This window comes from Neolamprologus brichardi, unplaced genomic scaffold, assembly GCF_056152115.1.
Source record: "Neolamprologus brichardi isolate AB-2024 unplaced genomic scaffold, ASM5615211v1 NODE_ptg000031l+_length_7269946_cov_1, whole genome shotgun sequence".
Classification (NCBI taxonomy): domain Eukaryota; kingdom Metazoa; phylum Chordata; class Actinopteri; order Cichliformes; family Cichlidae; genus Neolamprologus; species Neolamprologus brichardi.
The window spans coordinates 735,853-760,825 of record NW_028270136.1 but is presented as its reverse complement, the minus strand read 5'-3'; the positions used below and the strand labels follow the sequence as shown (position 1 = coordinate 760,825).

The following is a 24,973-nucleotide window of genomic DNA, read 5'->3' as shown; positions in this document are numbered from 1 at the left end:
CTATGTGACAGAGATTTATGATCTATCCTATATATTTTCTTGCTTCTGTAATTCTTATTTCTTTGTGCATTTCTGGTGACCCTTCCCGAGAGAGTGAGCACAACCTGAATGCTCAGTTTCAGGTCTCTGTTTCTTTGCGCTTGTTAACTTTACAGTGTTAATTCTAGACAAATATAGTGGAAATTTTTCGGTGTTAGGGATGTAGCCATATGATATGCTCTGCTGGTGATATTCAAAATATCATATTTAGAAATATAATGTTAGTAAAATTACTTATTAGTCCCTGTATTCTTATTTTGATTGCTGGGAGAAAGACACAAATCACGAGGCCAGCAGCCTGTTCTTATATTTCACATTCACTAATAAATTATAGTAAACTGTTTGCGACAGACCGAAGTAACACGTCTTCAAAATCTGCCGTCAGCTTTGCGTGAACGAAGCGGAAACTTCACGGCCTGTATTACTGTTGTCGCAGGCATTACTTGGTGAGCAATATTTTGTTTATTTCTTTTAAAAGAAGTCCCCAGCTTAAGTAGGGAAATGCTGACACACACGCCAGTGTTTTTTTTTTTCCTAGGGAGGGCTTATTACACGTCACCACGAGGGTGCTACTTTAAAAAGGTCCCACCCTCCAGGGCAGTTCTAGTGAACAGAAACATAAGCTGGGGTAGTGTAGGAGAGATCAACAAACACCCTGAGCACACACTAAACCTGACTGGTAAGACAGCATCTTTTATGCCCACACTTATTATCGCTATATTAATTACTTTGATGTGCTTTTGTATATTATTTTGTGTCTGTATACGTTCTGTATGAGGATGTGTTTGGGAGTCGCCAGTGGAGTCACAGCAGTATCCCGGTAATGCTGTTATAATGTACGCTACTAACGTGCTTACACTGTTAGGCTCTCGTTGTGTTATGTTTCTTTTTGTAGGGTACAAATAAAATGCATGTGTATGTATAAACGGCCTCTCCGCGATAAAACAGTTATCAGGATGTTCTGGATGATCGGGCATAAAAACACTGTGCAACCTGCTGCTCAGGCTCTCCGACTAGATTCCCGTCATATTTATAACCAAGCCTTTCAACAGGCAATGTTACATAATACATGGAAAATGCAATCGTATTTTACAAATTTAACATTTAACATGACACATATACAAGAGCCAGCCGGACCAGTAAAGACACACATCAATCCAGTAGCAGAGAAACGTTTTTCTGAATTATGACTACTTGATACTTGGTAATAGCCTAATACGCTTTAATTGATTCTTATGGTTATGATCATAAGATGAGAAGACTGATCAGATAACAACAACATCTTTTCATTCTTTTTCCGCTAATTGCTTTTTACATTACACAGAATTGTTTGATAAACTGAGAAGGGGCTAAAATGTTATGATTTAATTTTGTTTTACCTGTTCATTTAAAATCCACTCACTTATGATCACAAATCAAAGTTAGCTACGGCTCTTCTGTGTGTGAGAGAGTACTGAATTCCTTTGCGTTCACACTTTTTTCACAGTTGTGGGCGCTAACAACTTTTCCGTAGGAAACCCTGAGTTTATTAATCATACTTCCCACAATGAGAAGTTTGCAGGGCTGTATTAGTTTGCCAGGTACCAAGTACAATGCCAGATGAGTATGGATACAACATAAGGGAACACTTACAAAAACAATATAGTTTATAATTATTTTTTTTCCATAGGTCTTAAAGTGTTGCTAAAAAGATTTCAGGCTCCTGTCTCAGTCAGGAGTTCTACACCACCTTCTCTAAACAGATCACCACAGACGGAAAAGTAAACTCAATTCTTGGATGGAGTACATGGAGAGGGGTTTTCCAGGCAAACATTGGTAGTTACATCATGTGGCTGCAGTGAGTAACACAGGCGTTGTGGGCCAGGCAGGTGGTTACCAAAGACTTTCTAGAAGTAGGTCAAAGTTACTGAGAGCAGTGATACAGGCCAGCCCTGCCCTGTGCCTGCCTTATCTCCTCATACTAACTGTCAGAGCTCAACTGCTCTAAAGCAGGCTACACTGACAGTGGAAGATTACATTTGATAGCTGGAGTTAATATCAACATCATAATGGTGGGGGGTGTAGTACTAGCATCAATTACAGGCTAATCGAAGGGTGATTCTAGTGGTTACAGAGCGTAGCAGTAAGAAAGTTCTAACTTTGTTACAGCTGTTAAAATGAATCAGACTTTGTGAAGTTGTAAATGGGACAGAAACTGTCTGGGCAGCACAGTTTTTCAGGGCTTTGCACTCAAATTACAACACATTTTCATATGGAAGGGACTAAAATATATTTCATATATTTATTTGCAATGATTAAATAAGAAACAACATCTAAAATTTGCCAGATTGCCTTTTTCGGATTAGGCCCTGATCAATGGAGAATTGGTGTATTTTCCTATCTTCTTTACTTTCCCATTGAGCCACGAAGAGTAGAACCTAAAAGAGCTTCTTTTTGCTTCTTGCAGGAGAACCACGCAAAAGAAGAGACACCACAGTGGTGGTGACCAACATCAAGCTTTATAGTCTGCTTTTCTAAAACTACTGTCATCTGCCAAAACAATGCTGCACCTCAAGAAATACTTTACAGAAGGCCTTATCCAGATGGCCATCCTGCTGAGTCTCTGTGGCGTGAGGGTGGACGTGGAACTGGAGCCCTACCTGCCTTCCTCTTTGCATGACATGTTCCTGGGTCCAACCTCAGCCCTCACCCAAACACAGTTCCACAACCTCCGTAATCACCTGGAGGAAGGCTTGCACCCCAAAAGTGTAGAACTAGATGGGTTCTCCACAGCACAAAGGCTGCTGGGCTGGGTGCGCTCTTTGGACAGACTACACGTAAAAAAAAATATTTGTTTTTTTAACGTTATCTCTTTAGGCATCAATACTTTGCATTCCAATTATAAGTTCATGCAATTTTAAGGATTAAAGGAGCAGTTTAAAAGTATGCTTAGATATGATTATAGATAGAACTGTCATGTCAGTTTGTTCAGTAACAAGTTACAGCTGACTTAGCACAAAAACCTGAAACATTTACCTCTTAAAATCCACCAGGTCACCACAGTGTATTTTTACCCACATGTGAAACAAAGATAGTTTCAGAAACTACAAGATCAGATCAAATCAGAGTGTTTTACACATATCTCATCTTCTATTGTAAGATTTCTGTTTGGGCCTGCTATATAAAGAATTCTACATAAAGCAGTAGCGGTGCACCTAACTCTAATCCTATACAGCTTATTGTAGGACAGCAAAATGAATGATTTTGGTAAGACTCCTGTGATCTTGTGAGAAAAGTTCATATAATTGTGAACCTTTCTCCACAGGTTCCACATGCAGAACTAGAGACATGGCTGGTCCAGCGGGAGCCAGAGCCCCTCCCCATAAGATCTCCAGACCAGGCATCCTTGCTGGAAAGAACTCCTGCTGAAATAGAGAGAGAGTTGACTGCTCTGCCTGCGGAGCCACAAGCTGAACTTGAGGATGAAGAGGAGAAAGAGGATACAGAGGTACAGCAGTTTTATATGGAGTGATTTGAAACATTCAAATATAGTTTTTCTTCTGTTTATTTTCATCTTCATGTGCCATGCTCCTCTAAAACCATTTTGACTTATGTCTGAACTAGGTTAAGTGCAAGTGTGTGCAAAGGTTTATTACATGTTCTCTGATAAAATCATCAATAAACAGTCCCATAAGAGAACACACAGCCTTTATACAGGGATGTCTATGCTGTAACAGTTAACACTAGGCCAAAGAGAATTAAGTTACAAGGGTTGACCTTTATCCTTGAGATAACAATGTGTTATCTAGAGGATAAAATCCTGTTCACAAACAGCTTTTACAGCTGTTTGTGAAATTGTTTCTTGACAATTGCCTCTGTCTGTTTAAAGCCTTTTCTAATTGGCATATTGGCACTCATAGGGCTGGGAGTAGGGAGAAATAGATGTGAACTGAGTGGAGATGATGAGTCAATAATTTGAGAGCAGACCAAGAGAACATCTGTGTACAACACCTGCCAAGCTGCTGTGTTAAACGGCCCTGAAAGTTCCATTTTTGGTTCATGAAAGTGAAAGGATACCATATGCCCAATAACCACTGTCTTACACCTCAATATGCACTGAGGCGGAGGAAGAACGGAGTGAGCGTGCTTATATGTCCAATCCATTCAATAGTTTGATTTAAAACCACAAATGTCAAACCACAGGGGACCACCAAATCATTAGGTTGCACTGAAAATGAAAATGCTGCTTCTTGTAAAATATCAACAGATTTTTACAAGTCTGTAGGTCCACCCATATTGTCACTGAAGTAGCAGTGTAGATATGTTGGAATGAATAGAAACCGCTGGCCATTATTTACATATATACTATATGAACGAGTGATCTCGACTAAAGAGCTGTTTTTGTTTGTTGACTGTCACCCAAACTGAGCTTGATGTCACGAGAGAGAATGAGTCAGAGATTGATGAGTCACTAGGAAACCTCACCTCACGCCACATGACCTCACTAGGAAGCTGAAGCAATAAAATCAGTACAGTTGCAACACATGAAAGAATAAAAGCAAGAGCCTGCTGAAGAGAAAATGTCTGTTAGCTGTAGCTTTTCTTCTTTCCTTGTAGTACACTGTTTTGGTCGTGCAGCCAATAAGCTTGAGTCTTTGGGGTCACGCACACTGCTCACTACTCTTTTAATGCCCACCGACTGCTTCACCTAATGGTACTAGATACTGAGTAACTGCAAGTTGTACAGTTTGAGTTTTATTTATATTTTAATCTTAATTTATTCAGATATTTTCCTAGTGAATTTGCCCATTCCGAATTTGTTGAAGCTTGAAGTTAGGGCCTGGCCTCATTGACAGGTGTGTAGACCCAGGCAGCTGCTGATTGGACTTCTCCAGTGTCTCTGTTGTTTTGGTACCTTTTGGTAATGGCAAACAATATAACTTGTTGTGTGATATAGACTCAGTTACTGAGGACTAACTGGAGGGATCCGAGTCTGTGCTTTGCACCCCTATGGATGCAGCTTGCTAACTAAGCTTACTAGCATTAACGGATAATTTAGTAGTTCAAATATAGTCACATCTTAAAAAAGAAAAAACAAACAAGCGGCTCTATAGGTCTGTGTGGTGCTCCACAGTGTGACTTGTTGAATCCATGTTGATAGTTCACTTCCAGTTCATATCTACAAATCCACTGCGGAAACAAGGCAGGTGAACTAAGGATGAATATCCCACATTGAAACAGAGCCAAAAATAATAGTAGCAGTGTCAAAATGTTATCTTTAATTTTAGGTAAGCGAATGTGCTGGTGAACAGTTCACTCCATGTTACTGCTTGCTGCTAGTTCCCTTTAATAATGGCAGCAGCTTTCACATGCCTGGTCAAGCTTTGACCAGAATTAAACACTCACTTAACCTGTCTTAGTATCTGAGTACTGTAACAGTAAAAGGGCAACCACATCTCTCTCAGCTTACAGTGTTCAGGGTTTCTTGAAAGATACATAGAAAGATCACCACATTATTTAATCATCACTATAGACGGGGTTACACACGCTAAATTATGACTAAACAAAACACTGTGACCAATGCCAACAAACAGAATGTACAGTATAAAAATAACCCACATGCTGGCCGGCATGTCCAGTCAGGCCGGCATGTCCAGTCAGGACAAACACACACACACAGAGCTATCCCCTCTTCATCAAAATGAAAACAAATATAATGATGTTTTAAATTCCCTGTCAGCTATCAGAATCAACTAGCAAGCGTACACACAAACACAGTCACACTCATACAGAATGAAAGCCTTATTAGTGTCCTTCAGCCTTGTGACTGTCTGGCTTGTTTTGAAACCTGATCACTAACTTATTGCTTACTGACACACATCTGCATTCCTCCGTTTTGCAATCCCTCCTGTTTACAGCAGCAGTTCAGACATTCACAAGCAATGAGCCGTCATGCTTGTAAACAAACGCACATTATTGCATGAGGTTTTAACTTGCACTTGTGGTAGGAAGTAAACAGGAGTAGCGAGCAGTGATGAAACTGATCATATAAATAAGTAAATAAATCAGTTACATTGCTATAGTCACAACTAAAACAATTACGCAGTTATGATGAATGGAATGATATGGGCGCAAAATGAGACACTAAGCTGAACTCCTGTCATGCAGCAGCAATCTAGCTTTGATTTATATTCTGTATGTTGAAAGCCACATATTTGTCTCAGCTGACCAGCTGCTGGGGGTCTTGGGTTTGTCTCGAAAGTCCCCAACCAGGTCAGGAAGGTCAAAGATATTTTGAGCCAGTCTGTCTGTTTGTTGCCTGGTAAAACAGAAAATGCATCTGACAGATTTCAATATGGAAATTACCCAATATAACTGGCACACGTGTGAAGCCTTTGGTGAGCAGTAGTTGCTGGATTTGTAATTGTAATTAAATAATGTATCTTTTATTAAATGTTACTGTTTGGCTTTTGTGGTAAATTCTTACAAAATGTTTACCATATTTGGAAATGAATATAAGTGGGCAACCAGGGAGATAGATATTCGTTTAATGCAGGGGTGGGGAACTTCAGGCTTCAAGGGCCAATGTCCTGCAGGTTTGAGATGTGTCCTTGATCCAGCACAGCTGATTTAAATGGCTAAATTACCTCCTCAACATGTCTTGAAGTTCTCCAGAGGACTGGTGATGAACTAATCATTTGATTCAGGTGTGTTGACCCTGGGTGACATCTAAAACCTGCAAGACTTCTGGCCCTTGAGGCCTGGAGTGCCCCACCTCTGGTTTAATGTACATTGTTTGCTAAACTGCTGGTTTGACTGTGAAAATAAATCTTGTTTTATATATATATATCCCCTCAGCCTTTCCTCTCTTCGTTACCATCTGAACGATATTCCAATGTCACGGCTGTATGCCAGTGAATCAATGTCTTGTTTGCTCTTGGCATACAGATTGATGTCATCCATGTAGAGGAGGCTGCTGACAATTGCTCCATTCTGTAGTCAGTATCCATAGCCAGTCTTTATCTCACTGAGGGGGTTGAGGCCTATGCAGAGCATCTCCTTGGTAGATCTCACATGATAGTGACTTGAAGTTGGTTCGCCACTTGAGTTGCTGATGAAACAACTCAGGGTCCTGATGTACAGTTCTAGGCTTTCCTGGATCCTGGTGTGGGGCATCTTGTAACCAATCCAGAAAGTGCACAATCTCTTGCTAACCATGATTAATAAACTACAGACATCACTATCCAGACCACCCCTGAAGGTCAGCTAAAATAAGCACCCATGTGGTTATTTTTTATTAGTCCTTTATTTATCCAGGTAAAATCTCATTGAGATTAAAAATCTCATTTCCAAGAGAGACCTGGCATCATGGCAACAAATGTCAAAATACATGTACCACATAAGTATATAACATTAAAACAAATACAATATCCTGTACGAACATGTGAAAAATATACAATAACAGATCAAATTAAGAGCGATATTAAAATGTATTATTAAAATTAATCACATTGAGTAAAAGAGTTATTCTCTCGTTCTTCAAGATGGACTTAAACTCCCCCAAGGTAACCAGTTCTGATAATTTCAGTTCCTTCTGCAGATTATTCCAGGAAGCAGGGGCAGCGTATTTAAAAGCCTTTTTCCCCAATTCTGCTCTGATTTTTGGGACAATCAGTTGTATGATATTGTGAAAATGAAGGTTGTATTGGTTGTGGTTTTTACGCATATAATCAGCCCAAGAAGAGATTTATAGATAAAGATGTGTCTGATTTCTTAGCCATCCAGCAAAGATTAACGATAGGTTAAACTCAGTTTTTTTCCCCTTCTTTAGACTTCCCTCCAGGAATGTTTCAGGTTATTGGAGGAGACCTTCCCCTCCACAGAGGAACAATGGGTAGGTTGCCACCATAGTCTGTTCTCTTCTCATTTGTTTTTAATCTTACGTTTCCTTACGTTTAACAGTGTTTAGAATTTCTTTTGGTTGCTTTGACCTCAGCTAAATGATGTTGGTGGTGGAGTGGAGGACCTGGAGAGTCAGCCCTCAGACAGAGATTCCCTACTGTTCCCTACTGAGAATCCCTCCATGGACTTTGAGCTCCATTGGCAGGATTTGCTAAATATCATGGAACCTGAGGTGACTAGGAGAAAAAAATGAAAATATATTTGCTAAATAGAGTGAGATAAAATTATGGGATAAAATTTAAAAATCTAGATACAGTAAATTTAGATACAATTCTTATTTCTGCCCTCCAGAACACAGACATGGACATGGCATCATCAGACCACAATCTAAGTTCAGGACCATCTGGAACCTTTCGAGGAAATGTGTCTGGAACAATGTCTAACTGCTGTGACAATCCTGTTACAGAAGCTGATCAGGAGACTCATTTGCAACATGGTAATTAATTTCATAATAAACCATAGCTGTTTATGTTATGTCTATGTTTCCACAGCTTTTAAAAATATCTTGTATCCTTTTTCAGTAGATGCTTAGACATAGTTAGCAGAGATGTGGGTGAACAGCTCCAGAAAAAATAATTAGGACCCTGAGCCCAACTTAACAAAATTTTGCCTGGGTTTTTAAAAATAATACAAAACACTGATCACTTTCATAGTCAAGATTACAGATAGGCAGTGTTGGGGAGTAACGGAATACATGTACCGCCGTTACGTATTTAAAATACAAAATATGAGTAACTGTATTCCGTTACAGTTACCGTTTAAAAAGGTGGTATTTAGAATACAGTTACTTTGTTGAAATAAATGGATTACACGGCGGTACTTCCCTGTTTCATATTGTGGCGGGTCAGGACTGGGTTGTTTGACAGCTACGTTCTATTGTTCCAGGTGGCAGCATTACGGTTGCCATGGTTACAGGGTGACGCTCTCTCTGGGTGTTTCCTGGGTGAGAGAGCGCTTTTTTTGTTGTTGTTGTTGTGCTAAGCTAGGCAGAATGCTACCGGTATAGCTCTAAAGAATGTAGCATCATAGGCAGTGTAGTCCGTGCTGCAGGGAGAATGGACTGCCATACACGTTATGTGTCTGTGAGCGAGGGAGGGAGAAAAAGGAAAAGTACGAGTTATCATCGAGCAAAAACGGGAGCTGGAAGCATGTAAATATAATAATAACCACTGCAGCCAAGAAGAGTGCCTGACGAGCCCAGTTGTAAGTAAGCTATTAAGACTCGACTGTACACCGTGTTCGTGTTTTGCTCCGAAACAATAAGTTCCGTTGGAGCAGCCTTTCAACGCCTCTCTCTGTCTCTGGCTAACAAAGTTGACCCAGACAACAAAGTAAAGCTATTTTTCGGCTACGAGCCCGACACAGAACCCACCGTATTAGCCAGAGGTCCCTTTACTACGGTTCGGAGCCGCGGACCTTCAGTAACAGTAATAAATCACAGCAATAGTACATTAATGTAGTTGTAAACAGCATGATAATATATTAAGTAATCCAAAGTATTCAGAATACGTTACTCTCATTGAGAAACGTAACGGAATACGTTACAGAATACATTTTGGGACATGTATTCTGTAATCTGTAGTGGAATACATTTTAAAAGTAACCTTCCCAACACTGCAGATAGGAATTTGTAAGTTCTAAAAACTTTGGAAAACCCTTAAGAAAACTCCTATATAATATCCGGACATTTTCTAAATATATGGCATAATTTGCTTTTCTTGTTTACAGACAATTCTGTGAATGTTTGTTCCAAACCCACAACCTGTTGTAAATAATATATGTATATTTTTGCCACCATGCCCACACCATCTTTCCAGGTTTATTAGAGCCTCAAGCTGAGTCTGAGCCAGTCCTGCTTCCATTAATCCCTACTGCAGAATTGGATGACCACAACTCAGCATTAAACACACGGGACACTATGAATAACATTAATGGACATCCCTTGAATAGTCCTCCAGACCAAACAGATCTGCTTGCAGAAGAACCTTTAGAAGACTTCAGCATGGAACTAATGGAAGAAGATGACATTATCAGTTTTTTATCACAAGTTGATGTGGGTAGGATGGAACCAGAACATCGTCCTGGCATTGATGTTAACTTTCAATCTTCCAATTCCACCCTACCTTTAGATGGAAATGTTATGACCCAAGACCTTGTGGGGTCTCCTCCCAGTCACCTACTGGGGTATGAAGACAATGAAAATGATCTTCCTGTTCCACTTAGTGATCTTTTAGAGGATGCTGCCATTTTGGATGAAATTAGATTGTTGGACCAGGCTCTGGAGGAAGTATTCAGTCCTGAGATGGCAGCCAGATTGGAAGATGAAAGCTGCTTCAACCATGAACTAGCAGAACAGGAAATTGGCAGTGATGATGACCACTTAGGCTCTAAGATTGCAGTCATAGAAAATCATGGTCGACCATCAACAAATCATCATGGCAATTCCACAGGTAGGCAATACCATAACTATTTTATTTACAAAATCTGTAACAGTTACAGTTCAGTACAGTTCTTTGAAGAGCATGATGAATAAAAAAGTGCACATAATGAAACTGTGAAACTTACTTTGATCTTACTTTTAACCTTAATCTTCCTAGATTGTGAGGGTGAGCTAGATTCAGACTCTGGTCTATCCTTGGACTTCAGCCACAGCCCTGCTTCTCCATGTACTTCTGAGGCCTCCTCTTGTTCCTCTTCGTCAACGTCCTCTTCATTTTATGTCTCAGCTACGGGAAGTTCCTTCTCCAAAGATGATGATGAAGATTCTGAGGAAGACTTAGCTGGTTCAGATGTGGAAGCAGTAATGATGATAAAGCAGGAAGAGCTTGAAGAGGAAGACATGGGGGCAGTAGGAGGAGAGAATCATGAAAATAAGCTTGTTCCTGTCGACTATTCTGATCATAGTCTGTTTCATGGGTTTTCCTGGCTGGAGCATATTGGCCATGATCACACGTATAACATGCCCTGGTCCTCCGCCTGTTCTATCCCCCTCGGCAAGATGCCTACCAAACACACTAAATCGACTCAACAACGCGATAGTCTCAAACCTTACCCACAGTCCTTTTCTAGATCCATCTCAGAGAACAAAATTTGGGGTCAGGATGAGCGCCGTGCACAAACCCTGAAGATCCCTTTCTCCAATGAGCTAATTGTTAATCTGCCAGTGGAGGAGTTTAATAGCCTACTGTCCAATTACCAGCTCAGTGAGGAGCAACTTACCCTTATCAAGGACATACGACGTCGTGGTAAGAACAAGATAGCTGCCCAGAACTGCAGGAAGAGGAAACAAGATGTGCTGTTTGGCCTGGAGGACGATGTGTCCTCTTTAAGGCGGCACCGTTCACGTCTACTAAGAGAAAAACGGGAAACCCTAAGGAATCTGCAGGAAATTAGACGCCATATGGAAATGCTATACAAGGAAGTATTTTCCAGGTTGACAAGGGAGGAAGGGAGTCCCATGGATGCTACAGAGTACATGCTTCATTTTAAACCAAATGGAAGAAACAGTAAGAAACAGAATCAAAGGGACAAGAAGAAGTGAAGAGATATCAAAAATGTAAAGAGGTTCTTTAAAAGGAAGTGTGACCACAAAAATGAAGGTGGTAGGTTGGTGAGGAAGGAACCCAGGGTCTTTTTTAAACAAATAGTCCTGAGTGTCCAAAACCTCAAAGAACCAAGCATGTTTCCCTAAGGGTCCTTACTTGTTGGCATGATTGATGGATTGGGAAAATGGAAGTTGAGCAGGAAATGGAAAAAGACTTGATTTTGACTTGTGTTAAGCTTCAGGGCAATTTGAGTTTTTATTTAAGTGGGTAGAGAACCCGGGACCAGCATTCTAGAATGCTAGTTTAATGCCTAAGAATTTCTTATGCTTAAAAATATTGTGTTCAACAGCCAGTGTATAGAAAACGGATAGAAGGCCTGATCCTTGCTATCAGCTAATAGACCCCAAAAGTCGTTGACACTACACTGACTATGAGCCAGAGTACACGAGTTGTTGATAGTGATACAGGAAACCTGCACAGGGAAGACTTCGATTCATGGAGCTCAAACCTGGGTATATTCAGTTCCTAGACTGCACTGTACCCACACAGTACCCTCAGGACAACAAAGTTAATTTCCCAAAACTTGAAGATATAGGGTAGAATATTCAGATGTATATTTTCAGATCTAGGCACATTGGAAGCTTTGTGGTATTGCATATACCTTTTCTTTTGGCTAAATAAGCTATATCAGGAGGTTGTAGCATTTCATAGGACATATCCAACAAAAAAAAAAGATTAAATATTAGCAACATCATGTGTCATGATGTAGAATTATATGTGAGAACAAATTGTGGTAGCAGCACTGTATATTGTTTCAGGACTGTTGGTTCAGAATGTGTGTCAATTCGGATGGACTGCTATGTAAACAACCAGGAAAATGAACAGAGATTTGCTCAGTCGTTAACACAACCAGATGGACATGCTGGCTGATACTATTGTCTAAAACACTGGGAAATACAACTATCATGGCAGGCGTTCAGTGCTTCACACAATGTAAAGAATCATTGTCTGTCAAAGAAATGCAGTAAGACAACTACATAATCAGAATCCTGTTTTTGAAATTGATTTTTTAAAAAAAGATGAAATTTCCAACCTGCATATAAGCCTTGTTTGTATTCTGTTAAATCCCAATGTGCTTGCTGGTATTCAAGGACATGGGAACTTAACTTTTTGTAATATAAAAAACATGAAAAAATAAAAATAAAAGTTTTACTTTGCGCCTAGCAGTGTTGTGTTTCTGGCCATTGATGCTGAAATATTGAATTCGGAATATATAACCTGTATAAGTTTCATTCGGTCTTTTTTTCCCCTGCTGTTACAGTTACATATGTCAGGCAACTATTAAGGAAATGCAATCTTGCATTACAGCTAGTGTGCCCCAAAATCAAACACTTAAAATGGAAGGATAATGCAATAATGGTGAGGATGGCTGACATTATGCTAGCAATATTAATAAACACCATTTCATTGAAAGCTCTTAGTGGAAACTATCTTTTAAATTCTGCAGAACAATGCAATGTCATGTTATCACTACTGAATTTTATCCAAGCAGACTAAAGAGTCCGTGCACTCTCAGAGGTGGCATCATCTGCTGTTATAACTTGTCTTTCTACATTTTTCTAGTTTTGAGTTTAAGGTTCTCTGAGTGAGAGACTATCTCTCCACTCCGTACATATGGAATATGTAATAAAGTGGAGAGATAGTCTTGATATGATAGAGAACATGCTCCACACAGAAAGGCTCCAGATCACCACACCGTTCAAACCAAAGTTTCTTGCTGATAAACAGTTGTCAAGTCAAATCAATTTATTTATGAGCACATTTAAACAAAAAACAGGTTGACTAAAGTGCTGTACAAACTAAAAAAAAAAACCAACTATAAATGAATATAGAAAAATGAAAAAATGAATGAAAATGAATATAGAAAAATAGAAAACAAGACTCAAAAGCCAAACAGCTCAGTCACAATTAAAAGCTAGGGAGTAAACATGTTTCTTCAGGTGGGTTTTAAAAATGTTGAGTGTTAGAGCGGTCACAATTTGAAAAGGCAGACAGCTGGCCACTGCTAAATTTACACAAATTGCGCCAAATGAATATATAGGAAGTGGACTGATTTATTGGTTATGCTGAAAATATAGCCTTTGCCAGATGTATCCTTTTTGGTTCTAGTATATTAATAGTATATTCACAATGATATGTAACAATAAGGATAGAGTTTGTAACAAATGTGTATTGACCCTAAACAATTAGTAGCACAAAGGTATAGAACAGGTTTTATTCCAAATGCAAACTTACAAATACAGTGTAAAATCTAACTACTACATGATATCCTGATGTTTCCCATCAGTAAGCAGTGGCAATCCTTAGTGAAACTTGTGGATCTCAGTGGATCTAACATTGCTGGACTCAGACACTGTGAATGGGCGAATGTAAACTGTTTATCAGAGAAACAGTGTGATTTTTAGAACACTTGAACTTCAAGCTAATCGGTGTACATGTACTGTTACATATGAACAAAAACAGTGATTCCTCCAAGTTTTTTTTTTTTCTGATTTAAATAAAAAAAGTATCTTTAAGCATAGTGGAATTAATGGTGGCGGAGGGCTTTCAATTTCACTTCGGTGGCCTCAGAATCTCATCTCTGCTTTTCGCAGATGATGTGGTTCTGTTGGCTTCATCGGGTGATGGCCTCCAGCTCTCACTGGAACGGTTCACAGCGGGAATGAGGATCAGCACCTCCAAATCTGAGGCCATGATTCTCAGCCGGAAAAGGGTGGAATGCCCACTCCGGGTCGGGGATGAGTTCCTGCCCCAAGTGGAGGAGTATCTCGGGGTCTTGTTCGCAAGTGATGGGAGAAGGGAGCCGGAGAGCGACAGACGGATTGGTGCTGGAGTTGCAGTGATGCGGACGCTGCACTGGTCCGTTGTGGTGAAGAGAGAGCTGAGTGTAAAAGCGAAGCTCTCAATTTACTGGTCGATCTACGTCCCTACCCTCACCTATGGCCACGAACTGTGGGTAGTGACCGAAAGAACGAGATCGCGGATACAAGCAGCGGAAATGAGCTTCCTCCGAAGGGTGGCTGGCCTCTCCCTTAGAGATAGGGTGAGACGTTCAGCCATCTGGGAGGGGCTCAGAGTAGAGTCGCTGTTCCTCCACATCGAAAGGAGCCAGCTGAGGTGGTTCAGGCATTTCACAAGGATGCCTCCTGGGTAAGGCGTTCCGGGCATGTCGACTGGCCTGGGAACGCTGCTGCCCCCACGACCCGGCCCCGGATGAAGGGGAAGAAGATGGATGGATGGATGGAATTAATTTTTAAAGAATCTTTTTCCCAAAAGTAAAATGTTGTTCCTTTAGTCACAATGCATTAAGTACATGTCTGGTATAATTTTAATCTGTCTGCTCTTTGTTCCATGCATGTACCTCTAAGACGTTATAAACAGATGATAAAATTCTGATGATCTAATGTCATTCATCTCAATTATTTCAACAACAAGCGTGAACAAGAAGCTTTACAAGACAGTTGTGAAACTTGCTATAAGGTATCGTTTGGTGCCGGTCAAAATAAAAAGACAGGAAGCAGAACTAGAGAGTCGATGCTAGGGTTTTCATTGTTAGATACCCGGATGGACAGGATTAGAATTATGTCAGAGGGTTGAGTGGCTTGGACACATGTAGAAAAGGAATAGTGAAATTATGTTGAATATGAAGCTGTCAGACAGAAGACAGAGGAAAACCACACAGAAGATTTAATATGTATTGAAGGAGGACATGCAGATGCTACATCGACATAGGATGCTACAGCTAGGGTGAGATGGAGGTAGAATATCTATTGTGGCAACCCCTGAGTATTTGGCCATTAGAAGTATTTCAACAAATGTGGTTGGTTAAACTCTGTATTTAGGCGTTGACGGCTAGGTGCAGATGAGCTGTTGCTTTGGCCTACACCCTGCCTGAAAGGCTTTTTTTTTTTTTTTTACCTTTTTGTTTTGTTATGGCAGACAGACACATCCCTAGCTTAGATTATACAGAATCTAGAGTCTTAATCTACACTTAACAACTCAGGATATTTATTTCAGCATCTCCACTACTTTTCTTATTCTGCATCTGCTAATACTGAGAAAAGTGGCTACTAGAAAAGAACACATTTTAAGTGTCTTGGTATGTATTGAGATTCTACTTTTGCAGTTTTTCTGGTCAGAGTAATACATCTTTGTGTGCACCTTTAAAATAAAAGTAATTGAGAGTCCAAAGCCCAAAATAATTAGAAAACAAAACCCTTTTATTTTTCAAAACAGTTAAAAGTAGATCAGCCATGATGCCAACATAGCAAAAGAAAATGAACATGCAACAAGACAACACAAGCTAATCCACTAAAAACAAACAAAAACACAACAACAAAAGTTTGAGACAAGATGAGAAAACCTAAGTAGCAGACCTGGGTGCAGATAGTTCAGTTCCTTCCAGTCAGTGGTGAAGTAGTCAGGATGCAGGACTTCACAGTAAAAACTTAAACCAGACTAGTTTAGCCTCTTGTGTTCGATTTAAAAGGCAAGAAACTGTTGCAACCTTTACCCAGTCTGTGTATGCATGAAGTACTCTTGTACACCTTCCATACGTGACAGTCAGGGCTAAGGCTAATAAAAGGAGCGAAAAACAAAACAGGCACAGCAAAACGCCACCTGAAGTATGAACCGTTTTGAACCAGCTTACCCAGATATGCCAGCTACTGTTCTAACTTTAATACAGTATACATACATGTACACAACCGGGCTACATTCAACACAGAACACTTGACAAGTATTTTTAAACTGATTCTGCTCAGCATGCTAAAGTTTTAAAGATACATCCCATTTTATTCACCAAAATAAGTGTCAAGCAAAGAATGTGAAAGAATACTGTATGTTAAGTGTTGCCCGGGCAGTGCAAGCTCAAATAATACAGCCTACAAAACACAGGTAAATGTGTGTAAAGATTTAAAAACAAGGGAGTGGAAATAAAGATCATTTGACAAACTTTCAGCCATCTGCGACAGCAGTGAAACCCACTTGTTTGTTATCGAGTCAGAAGACACCGCCACCTACCAGCCAAAGTGGCAGCAAAATTAACAAGCTGCCTTTATAGTTCAGCAGTTCATGTGGCCGTTTTCCTGTTCTTTCCAAGACTACAGAAGCAGCTGACCTTCAGTGGACTTAGTTCACTTAAATGTTTTGCCCAATCAGAACAGCTTCTTAGGACAGCTCAAGATGTGAGTTTTTTCAACTTAGGCCCCTTCCAGACATGCACTTTTTTCCTGAAAAAAAAAAAAATCCTATCTATTACCAGACTGAGACTAACAGGGCACAGGTCTGAAGATCACATGAATAGATGGGACCAAAATGCCCCCCCCCCCAATGTCTCAGTCTCTTTCGCCTTTTACAAATACAGAAGAAAGATCCGACTCACCAAGTGTGCGCAGCAGAGGTTACACGTTCCACCCCTGGCAGCACTTCAAGTCTATGCACATTGTCAAAAAACATGAAGTCTTAGCATACAAGACACAAGGCTCTTGGACACTGTATGTATGAGCATGTAACAGTGACCCATGTTTTAGTAACAATGTAACAACTTTGACAGAATGTATCTGAAAGGGGCCCTAGTATCACTAAAATAGTTTTGAGTACACAGAGTGGAGAGAGTAATTTTCAGGAAACACTGCATACAATGTTCACAAGCAGCTCGTTTAAAATAATAACCACACCAGACAGTACTAGGTAACCAAACAACCAAGTATAACATGGTAATACTGGCTGCAGTTTGGGACTCAAAACCAGCGACTAACAGCAGGTAACATACTCCACTCTCCACATTTAACACAACCTTTACCACTTGAAATGTCGGTAAACTAGCGGCTAACAAGAGCCTGTTTATCCCAACACATAGCTTATAACATGAAGCTACTGTCATAGTAGTTGAGTGTCAAAATGTGTATACTATACTGCATTTTTTTGGTGAAAATACATTGACTGGTATTAAATCCACATCTCAGAATAGTGGAATTTCCCTGGTCCACTTGTACTGTGACATCCGTAGCTGCCACGCTGGCTGGTAGGATGATTAAGGCCCCGCATGTAGTCTCTAACCTGTCACTATGAACAGTCAATGATGCATGAGATTAAAATGACCACATCAACAATAATGAGAAAATGGGTGGCACAAAGAACAGATACTGAATGGACAAATTGTTTGTCCTTTCTTTCACTCCTCACGTCATCCCCATTCAAAAGAATTTCCCACCTTTGTATCCTGACAAAGCAGGAAGTAAACGTTGTCCTGTCTGTCACAATTTGCTATCTTCTTTTACAACCTTTTTTCCCCCCTCTTCTTTTCCCCCTCCTTCCCCCTCTTCAAACACAGATATCTAAAATAACGAACAGTGACTGGAGGAGAAAAACTTACAAATCACAGCCAAACTTTGAGCTTGCTTCAAGGCAAAGAGGTAAGCTGACAGCTAGCTGCCCCTTTTCACTAAGTGTAGGAGAAAATTTCATAATGGCCACTGTTTTCAGTTGAATATTGTTAAACATAGTGGGGGTTAAGGGAGGATGTTAAGTATCAGCATACTTGTTTTAAAAAAAAAAAGATGGTAAAAATAAATAATTAAAAACTTTTCCGCCAAGATACAGGTGGGACCATCTTTTGAGAAATCCTTGCAGGGCAGGAAAACAATTCTTATTCCCCCTCTGTCAGCCACATTGGCAGATATTTTTCGTTGCTTTTGCTGCCAAAGTTGCTGCTAGAGTTGACCAACCTGGATGACACCTCACCAGGGCACAGTTGATTTCCTGCCCTGCACCTCCCTTTTTTCTTTGCACCCCCCAAAAAAATCTAGTCTTTTTTGTCTTCCTCTTTCTTCTCCTCTTCTTCTGTGGGGTAGGAGTGCCATGTGAGGCGTTCCTCATAGAAAGAGATGACCACCTGTGGACATTTGACGTTTGCTTCCTTAGCTGGGACAAGGTCAGCCTCATCTGAGTTTTTCCTGTTGAGTTTTATCGAAGAGAGAAATCTCATTAATGTCAAGAACCAAACTTTTTATTTTGAAGCCATAGCCAATAACCTCACTGGCCTTTTTAATAGGCCCACCTGTTCAGCTATATTCTGACAGCTGGTGCGTACATGTGTGCTGTGCTGAAAATACATTGTATATTATTCTGTAGATGTGGTTACACTACAGACACTTCTTAAATATTGACAAAAATGCCAGATCTTTTCTTGTAAATGTCCATATCCATTCAAAACAAAATGATTTTATTTGGCTGTAAAATCTCAGGAACAACCCGTCCAACCAGACACAGATAACCTAGATGGGATATTGTCACTTAAAATCCTTCTCTTAATCTAAAACCATTAAACAGTCCTGAATGATCAGGACCCAATATATCTTAGACCTCACAACACTTCCCTCTCAGTCTGCAGGCTTATTTGTACTTCCTGGAATTTCCAAACAAATAATCACTTTTCTAATTATTAACAAAAATGTAAAATGAATAACCTTGAGTAACAAAAAAGAGCTTTACCAAAAGCTCTTTGAGTTAAATTGATTAAAACTCACAGTTTCCCTAATAAAGTGCTCAGTTACACAGTACAAACTCTGGAATCCAGAGTGAGAAGAAAAAATAACTTGTGAACATCTATGAATTTATAAGACCTTTCGCTGAATTTGGATAACTTCTAACTTCCAAATGACAGAGCAGATAAATAACTGGGATTCATTATGATACGTTTGTGACAATGAAAACTTACCACTTCATAAGGAACATCAGCTCTCCACTCGAGTCTGTCGCTCCAATAATCCTCTCAGGCTGCAGTCCTCTGCCAAAACCTCTGGCCTTCTCACCCTAGACACAGGAAGGCATTTGACAAACGGTAAGGAAAACAAGCAGGCAGGGGACATCACTCCATAGACATTAAAACAACTGTTTCTCAGGATTACCAATGATGTTTGGGGCACGTTTACTTATCAAAAATAAACATGGATCATATCTCATTATTAACTCCATTACTAACCATTTCAATCAATATTTGGTGTAATGGTGTATACCCCTCACAGATCATGGTTCAATTAGGATAATTCACTCGTTTTTCATAAAAAACACATTTTAAAACTTAATGTATGTTGGAAACACCAACATATATCAATAGTTTTACATGAAATTGATTATTTTTAAAAGTTATTTTACAATTTCTATTTTTCTCCTTTTTTTGCAGTGATGCAGAAAAAGTAACATGTGACATGTCTTCTGGGTTAAATTGACCCGCTGACTTAAAATCAAGACTAATGACTCAAAAGGATTTGTAGTGAAAGTAAACTTTATTTAAGCACTGTTTTAGATCTAGAAAGGATCAAAATACGAGATTAGCAATATGAAGACAGTGTGTGTGTCTGAGTCGCCACAGTACACCAGTGACAGGCCGTCAATATTGTGACAGTAACACTATGCAATGTTTAGAACTAGAAAAAACACAAAAATTAATAGGTGGAACTGAAACAGGTGCATGTGTCTACACAGCACAGGAGGGACATGTCATCACTGAATGTTTTGTGCAAATTAATTTTGCACTTTTTACAGAGGTCATGCTTGTCTTGACATCATCAGATGGCTTGCAGAACTGGCATCTCTGCTTCTTCCCACCAGCAGCAATCTAGAAAGAAGAGGATGATGATTACTATGTTTTTTGCTGATCTCAAGACACACACACAACATACTCTCACAGAGACACACACTTACCTTAAGCACTGGTGTAATGGGTGAAGCCCTCTCCCTCACTGTAGCTGCAGCAGGTGGGGTCCTTGGCATGTGCTGCCTCCGTTGTATATGCGGTACCACAAGTGCCTTCCCCAGCTCCTCAAGAAAGATGCGCCTCTTGTACAGCTTTGACATGTACCACTCAGGAAAGATCTCCGTCCAAAGGACAAATGCGTCATAGGCGGACAATCAATCATGTTGTAAAAGATGACCAGTGGCCAGCGTGCAGTCATTCGCTTGGTCCTGTAGGACACTGTGACTTTGTCCAAGTAGTTCACCCCCCCTTAGGTGGCACTGTAGTCTTTCTCTTTAGAAGCTCCTGACCCAAGTTGTAGCTTGTGAAAAAACTGTCACAAATTGTTATGCTGTGCTCCCTGAGACTTTGTGCCCTGATTCTTCTCTGGGACTCCTCCACCCAGCTTTCCAGCATGCATGTCCAATGCATAGCTAGTGTTTGCATCACAGGCTGCCCAGATTTTTATGCCATATTTGGCTGGTTTGGTAGGCATATATTGCCTGAATGGGCAGCGAGCTCGAAATGCCACTAGCCTTTCATCCACTGTGACATTAGGGCCTACTGAGCCTTACGGGTGCACATACGTAAATGAACCATTTTTATTTTATTTGTTGATTACCCTCATTAAGCCAAGTACAAGAAGTTCCATACTCAAAAAAACCCTTTTAACTATTTTTTTTAAAAAAGATTTTAAAAATGGGTCAGTTTGACCCCGACATAACAGGAGGGTTAAAGCAACTGTGGGGAGATTTACAACACAAACAACTTTTGCGGGGGGAGCTTGACTGCTCAGATTCTTTACTGAGGTTCTCACCTCCTCCTTCTTTCTTTTGCTTCCTCGCTCTTCTCCATCTCCCGAGGTTTCACTGGCTGCTTTCCGTTTGCTCTCCTTCTTTTTCTCTTCCTTCTCTTTGTGTTTCTGCATGTACTCAGCAATAAGGTCGGGGCAGTCCAAGTTTTCCTCTGGCTCCCATGTATTGTCCTCACTAGATAACATGAGTGCAGATGGTAAGACGTGATTTGCAGATATTCTAGCTCAAATTAAATCAATCTTTAATCTAAAATTCCTAATTGTATTCCCTAGTTCTTTTACATTTTTCAGTTCATTGCCTTGTTCAATGAGCACATCACCATGACAAATATAAAAGCTACAAAAAAAGCTGAAATTTGGTTCAGCTAAAAAAAACAAAACCTCAGACATTTAATTTTAAAAAGTTAAAGTTTTGTAAAGTTCACTTTGCAATTGAACACAGTTAAACAAAACTAGTCACTACATTTGATAAAGATGTGTCACAATAAAGAATCTAACTAAAATATGAAAGATACATTTGCACTCACTCTGAGAAGCCCTTCCATTTGAGCAGAAACTCCACTTTGCCCTTCACCACTCGGCGGTCCAAAACCTTTTCCACCACATACTCCTCTTCTTCCTCCTCCTCAGCTGCTCCTGCTACAGGGGCTGCTGCTGCTGCTGCTGCTGGTCCTGCAGCTGGTGGTGGAGCTGCAGCAGGCTGCTCCTCCTCCTCTGCCTTCTTGGGCTTCTTTCCTGTTTGGGTCGCCAGCTTGACGTCTGATAAGATAACCTCTGAAGGTCCCAGGAGGAAAAGTGCACAGGTTATAATGAACTGGTTAGAAAGTTAAAAGTATCATTGCAATTAAAAGACATCACAATATTGCTTTGTGGTCTGCATTATCTCCTTGATCAAAAACTATGAAATGTTGACAGCGCATATCTGATCAGCAGCAATTGGTCAGCCTGTAGATGACAAAGGTGGGTCTATGTGTTTAGCAGAGACTGAACATTTAGAATTTGCGTGAGAGGGCTGTCTCCAGGTAAAACAAATGTTCATGCAGATGATTCTCAGTTAAAATGCATGATCCTTCTACACTAACAAATTATTTTTCCCCACAACTCGTTCTACAGGTCAATAGATTACACTTATATGTTGCATACTGTCTTGATGCATGCTCAATCATCCAGGCAAGGAAATCCCAACAAGTTGATTCTACAGGTTTCTCCAACCTTAAACAATTTGCACATTAACAATCATAAAAATTAACCACATGACCCATTGCTGGTCAGTAGTGCTAGTTTCATTCATTATTCAAATGTACTGTTTAAAAGGTTGGGCTTACCTGCATCTAAATGTCTTATCTAAAAGGCATTTAGATCATTCTCCTTTAAACCTTACTGATGGTAAAGGAAAAAAAAAGTCAAGGTCTCTTTCAGCCAGTTTGCTTCACAGGTGAACTCAAATGGTGAAAACAGTCTTTGTTAGGAATGTGATCCCCTCTCTTTTCTTCTCATCCCAGCCCCCTCAAGAAACAAATTCCTCCAAGCACCCAGGTCATTAAAACATGACCAGCTACAGGACTTTTCGGAACTGGTCCATTTCCAAACTGCAGACAATCACTCAGTCTGTTTTTATCTACATTGACAGCATTTTCAGACAGTACCATAAGCTGGAACACTACTAACTGCATCTGCAGGTTTCCATCCAGCTTTTCAAATGTTACTTAGCCCTGTTTGTGCATTGGCATGTTTCTGTTTAAAGTATAGCTTCCCTAACCCTAGTTCATGATCATTTAAGGATTGTTCTGCTCTGAATGCATGCATTGAAGCAAAACAAACAAAAACTCCCAAAACAAAATAAAACTAAAAACTGGGTTCTCAGAACTTTGCCAGTATTCTTGCTTCCACAATGTACACACAGAAAGTGGAGGATCGTAAGAATTATGCAAATTATGAAAACGGTATAAAGTTTGGAGAGTGTTAGTTGGCCAGTTTCGTGTAATCAACATAGGCAAATAGGAGAATACTAAATAGGATAATACAGTAAATACTAGCCAGGAAGAGAGGACCGTGCTGATGGCTTAATGTCTTGACCAAATCACTGTTTAATGGCATGCAGGGGTTCCAGGTGAAGCAACAAATGGTTGTTCGCCTATACTGCAGGCTAAACTTTCCCTGCGATTTCGAGCATCAAAGATGAATGCACCGAGGCGGTAAAACGCCGATGACCACACTGCCTACATACGTGTCAACTAATACGTTTTTCCTATTCACTCTTTAAAAGACTAATGAGATGAGATGAGCCTCAGTCGGCAGCAAATTTCTAGCGCGAAATCCTTACTGATACGCCGTTTAAATTTCTCGAGTCTGGTGGTTTGGTAGCGAAGAAAAGCGCCCGCCTCCATGTTGCCTGTATCACCATGAATGCAGTTTGCAACATGCCACCACCTGCAAACGCAAACTGCGACAACCTGTACACACAAATTCAATGATGAATTTGTAATCATACATACAACAATACCAGTGTTTCCAATCTATTTTCAAGTGCCAAAGACAACGAGCGTGGCTCGCAGTTTGTCCCTTATGCATGCACATGACGTGAGCTCCTTGCGCAGCACTAGCTTAAGAATGGACGAATGCTAATATAATTTCCAGACTAGTTGGGTTTACTTGAACTGGACTCGCCAGAAATGTAAAGTTTACAACATGAGCACGGAGACTAGCCAGGCGGTCTGCCACCTGCAAGTGAAGGCAGGAGGCAGATCGCTGGCGCGTTTTGCCTCAAAATGCTAACGAACACGAGCCTTACCTTTGAAAAAAGAAAGCTTCGCGGCGCTTGTATGGGTTAATGGCAGGCCCGAGGGAGATTTAGCCGTATCCAACAGACAAGTAAAGAAACTGGATGCACGGCAGTGGCGACACAAGAATATGAGTTGGCTTTGCAGCGTGCTCGAGAACGATGTTTGCAACGTGCTTTCTTAATGAGTCACACAATAGCCTCTGCCCCGATGCTAACAATCCGCACGACCACCTTCTGCCCGCCAACAGCACCACCGGATGTTACGTCAGTAGGTAACGTTACAAGCAAGGCATGGGAGTTGAACTAACAGCTTGTCCTTCTGTTAAACCGTTTGTTCAGAACAGTACGACAGTGGATTAAGTAACATTTCGATGCAGCCTAAACTATCGATAACCACAGGTGGCAACCCCCAGATGAATGTAATGTGGTGACGCTAAAAGCTGCAGTTCCTCTCATATCCGCTTCAGACGGGCTTCGAAAATGAGCCAATGCCCTTAGACTTTGCAGAGCAATACAAAAATGTTTTGGCTTCTATGGAAAGCTTCCCCGTTTATAACACGTGTCGTTGGATGTTGACTAACTTTCCTTTGCAGAGTAATCGGTGACACAGTAAACCTATTTATTACAGAGATGTGAAGTATCTATCTATCTATCTATCTATCTATCTATCTATCTATCTATCTACTTCACATCTCTGTATATATTAGTGATGGTAAATTTTTACTGAGTTTGAATGAGTCACTCACCAAAGTGAATCGGTTTTTTTGAGTCATTTGAGTCACTGAGTCAGTTGACCAGAGAGTGCAAAAAATTTTCATTTTCACTCAAACTTAATTTGTTCCTCTTTTCATGTAAATCCTACTGCTAAGATGAGTGATTGAAAAAGAAAAACAACTATTTTTATAGAGCATAAAATAGCAAAACATATTTCTAAAGGGAACATTTATTTTATTTATTTTTATTTAATTTTATTAGTATTTTCCTCAAATGTGTCAAATATATATTTTCTCATCTAAATGTCCACTGAGCTGTGTGCCAGGGGGGCGGTAATGCTC

General features: G+C 40.2%; 2 protein-coding genes across 3 annotated transcripts; one reads left to right on the top strand and one right to left on the bottom strand.

Moving 5' to 3' along the window:
• The first annotated feature begins 650 nt into the window (after positions 1-650).
• On the top strand, positions 651-12,737 carry nfe2l1a (nfe2 like bZIP transcription factor 1a). 2 transcript variants are annotated; one of them, XM_087837258.1, is made up of 8 exons: positions 651-718; positions 2,486-2,831; positions 3,344-3,526; positions 7,850-7,912; positions 8,015-8,152; positions 8,272-8,416; positions 9,798-10,430; positions 10,578-12,737. In XM_087837258.1, the coding sequence occupies exons 2-8, from the start codon at positions 2,580-2,582 to the stop codon at positions 11,519-11,521; spliced, it is 2,358 nt and encodes a 785-aa protein (XP_087693384.1). In that variant the 5' UTR covers positions 651-718; positions 2,486-2,579; the 3' UTR covers positions 11,522-12,737. The 2 variants fall into 2 exon arrangements, with proteins under 2 accessions (XP_087693384.1, XP_087693383.1); XM_087837257.1 differs by having other exon boundaries at positions 2,486-2,855.
• A 3,047-nt stretch (positions 12,738-15,784) lies between these two features.
• On the bottom strand, positions 15,785-24,096 carry cbx1a (chromobox homolog 1a (HP1 beta homolog Drosophila)). Its single transcript, XM_006806254.2, has 5 exons — positions 23,928-24,096; positions 21,664-21,910; positions 21,140-21,311; positions 19,306-19,400; positions 15,785-18,541 (listed from the first exon to the last, which is right to left on the bottom strand). The coding sequence occupies exons 3-5, from the start codon at positions 21,248-21,250 to the stop codon at positions 18,391-18,393; spliced, it is 357 nt and encodes a 118-aa protein (XP_006806317.2). The 5' UTR covers positions 21,251-21,311; positions 21,664-21,910; positions 23,928-24,096; the 3' UTR covers positions 15,785-18,390.
• Positions 24,097-24,973: the final 877 nt, after the last annotated feature.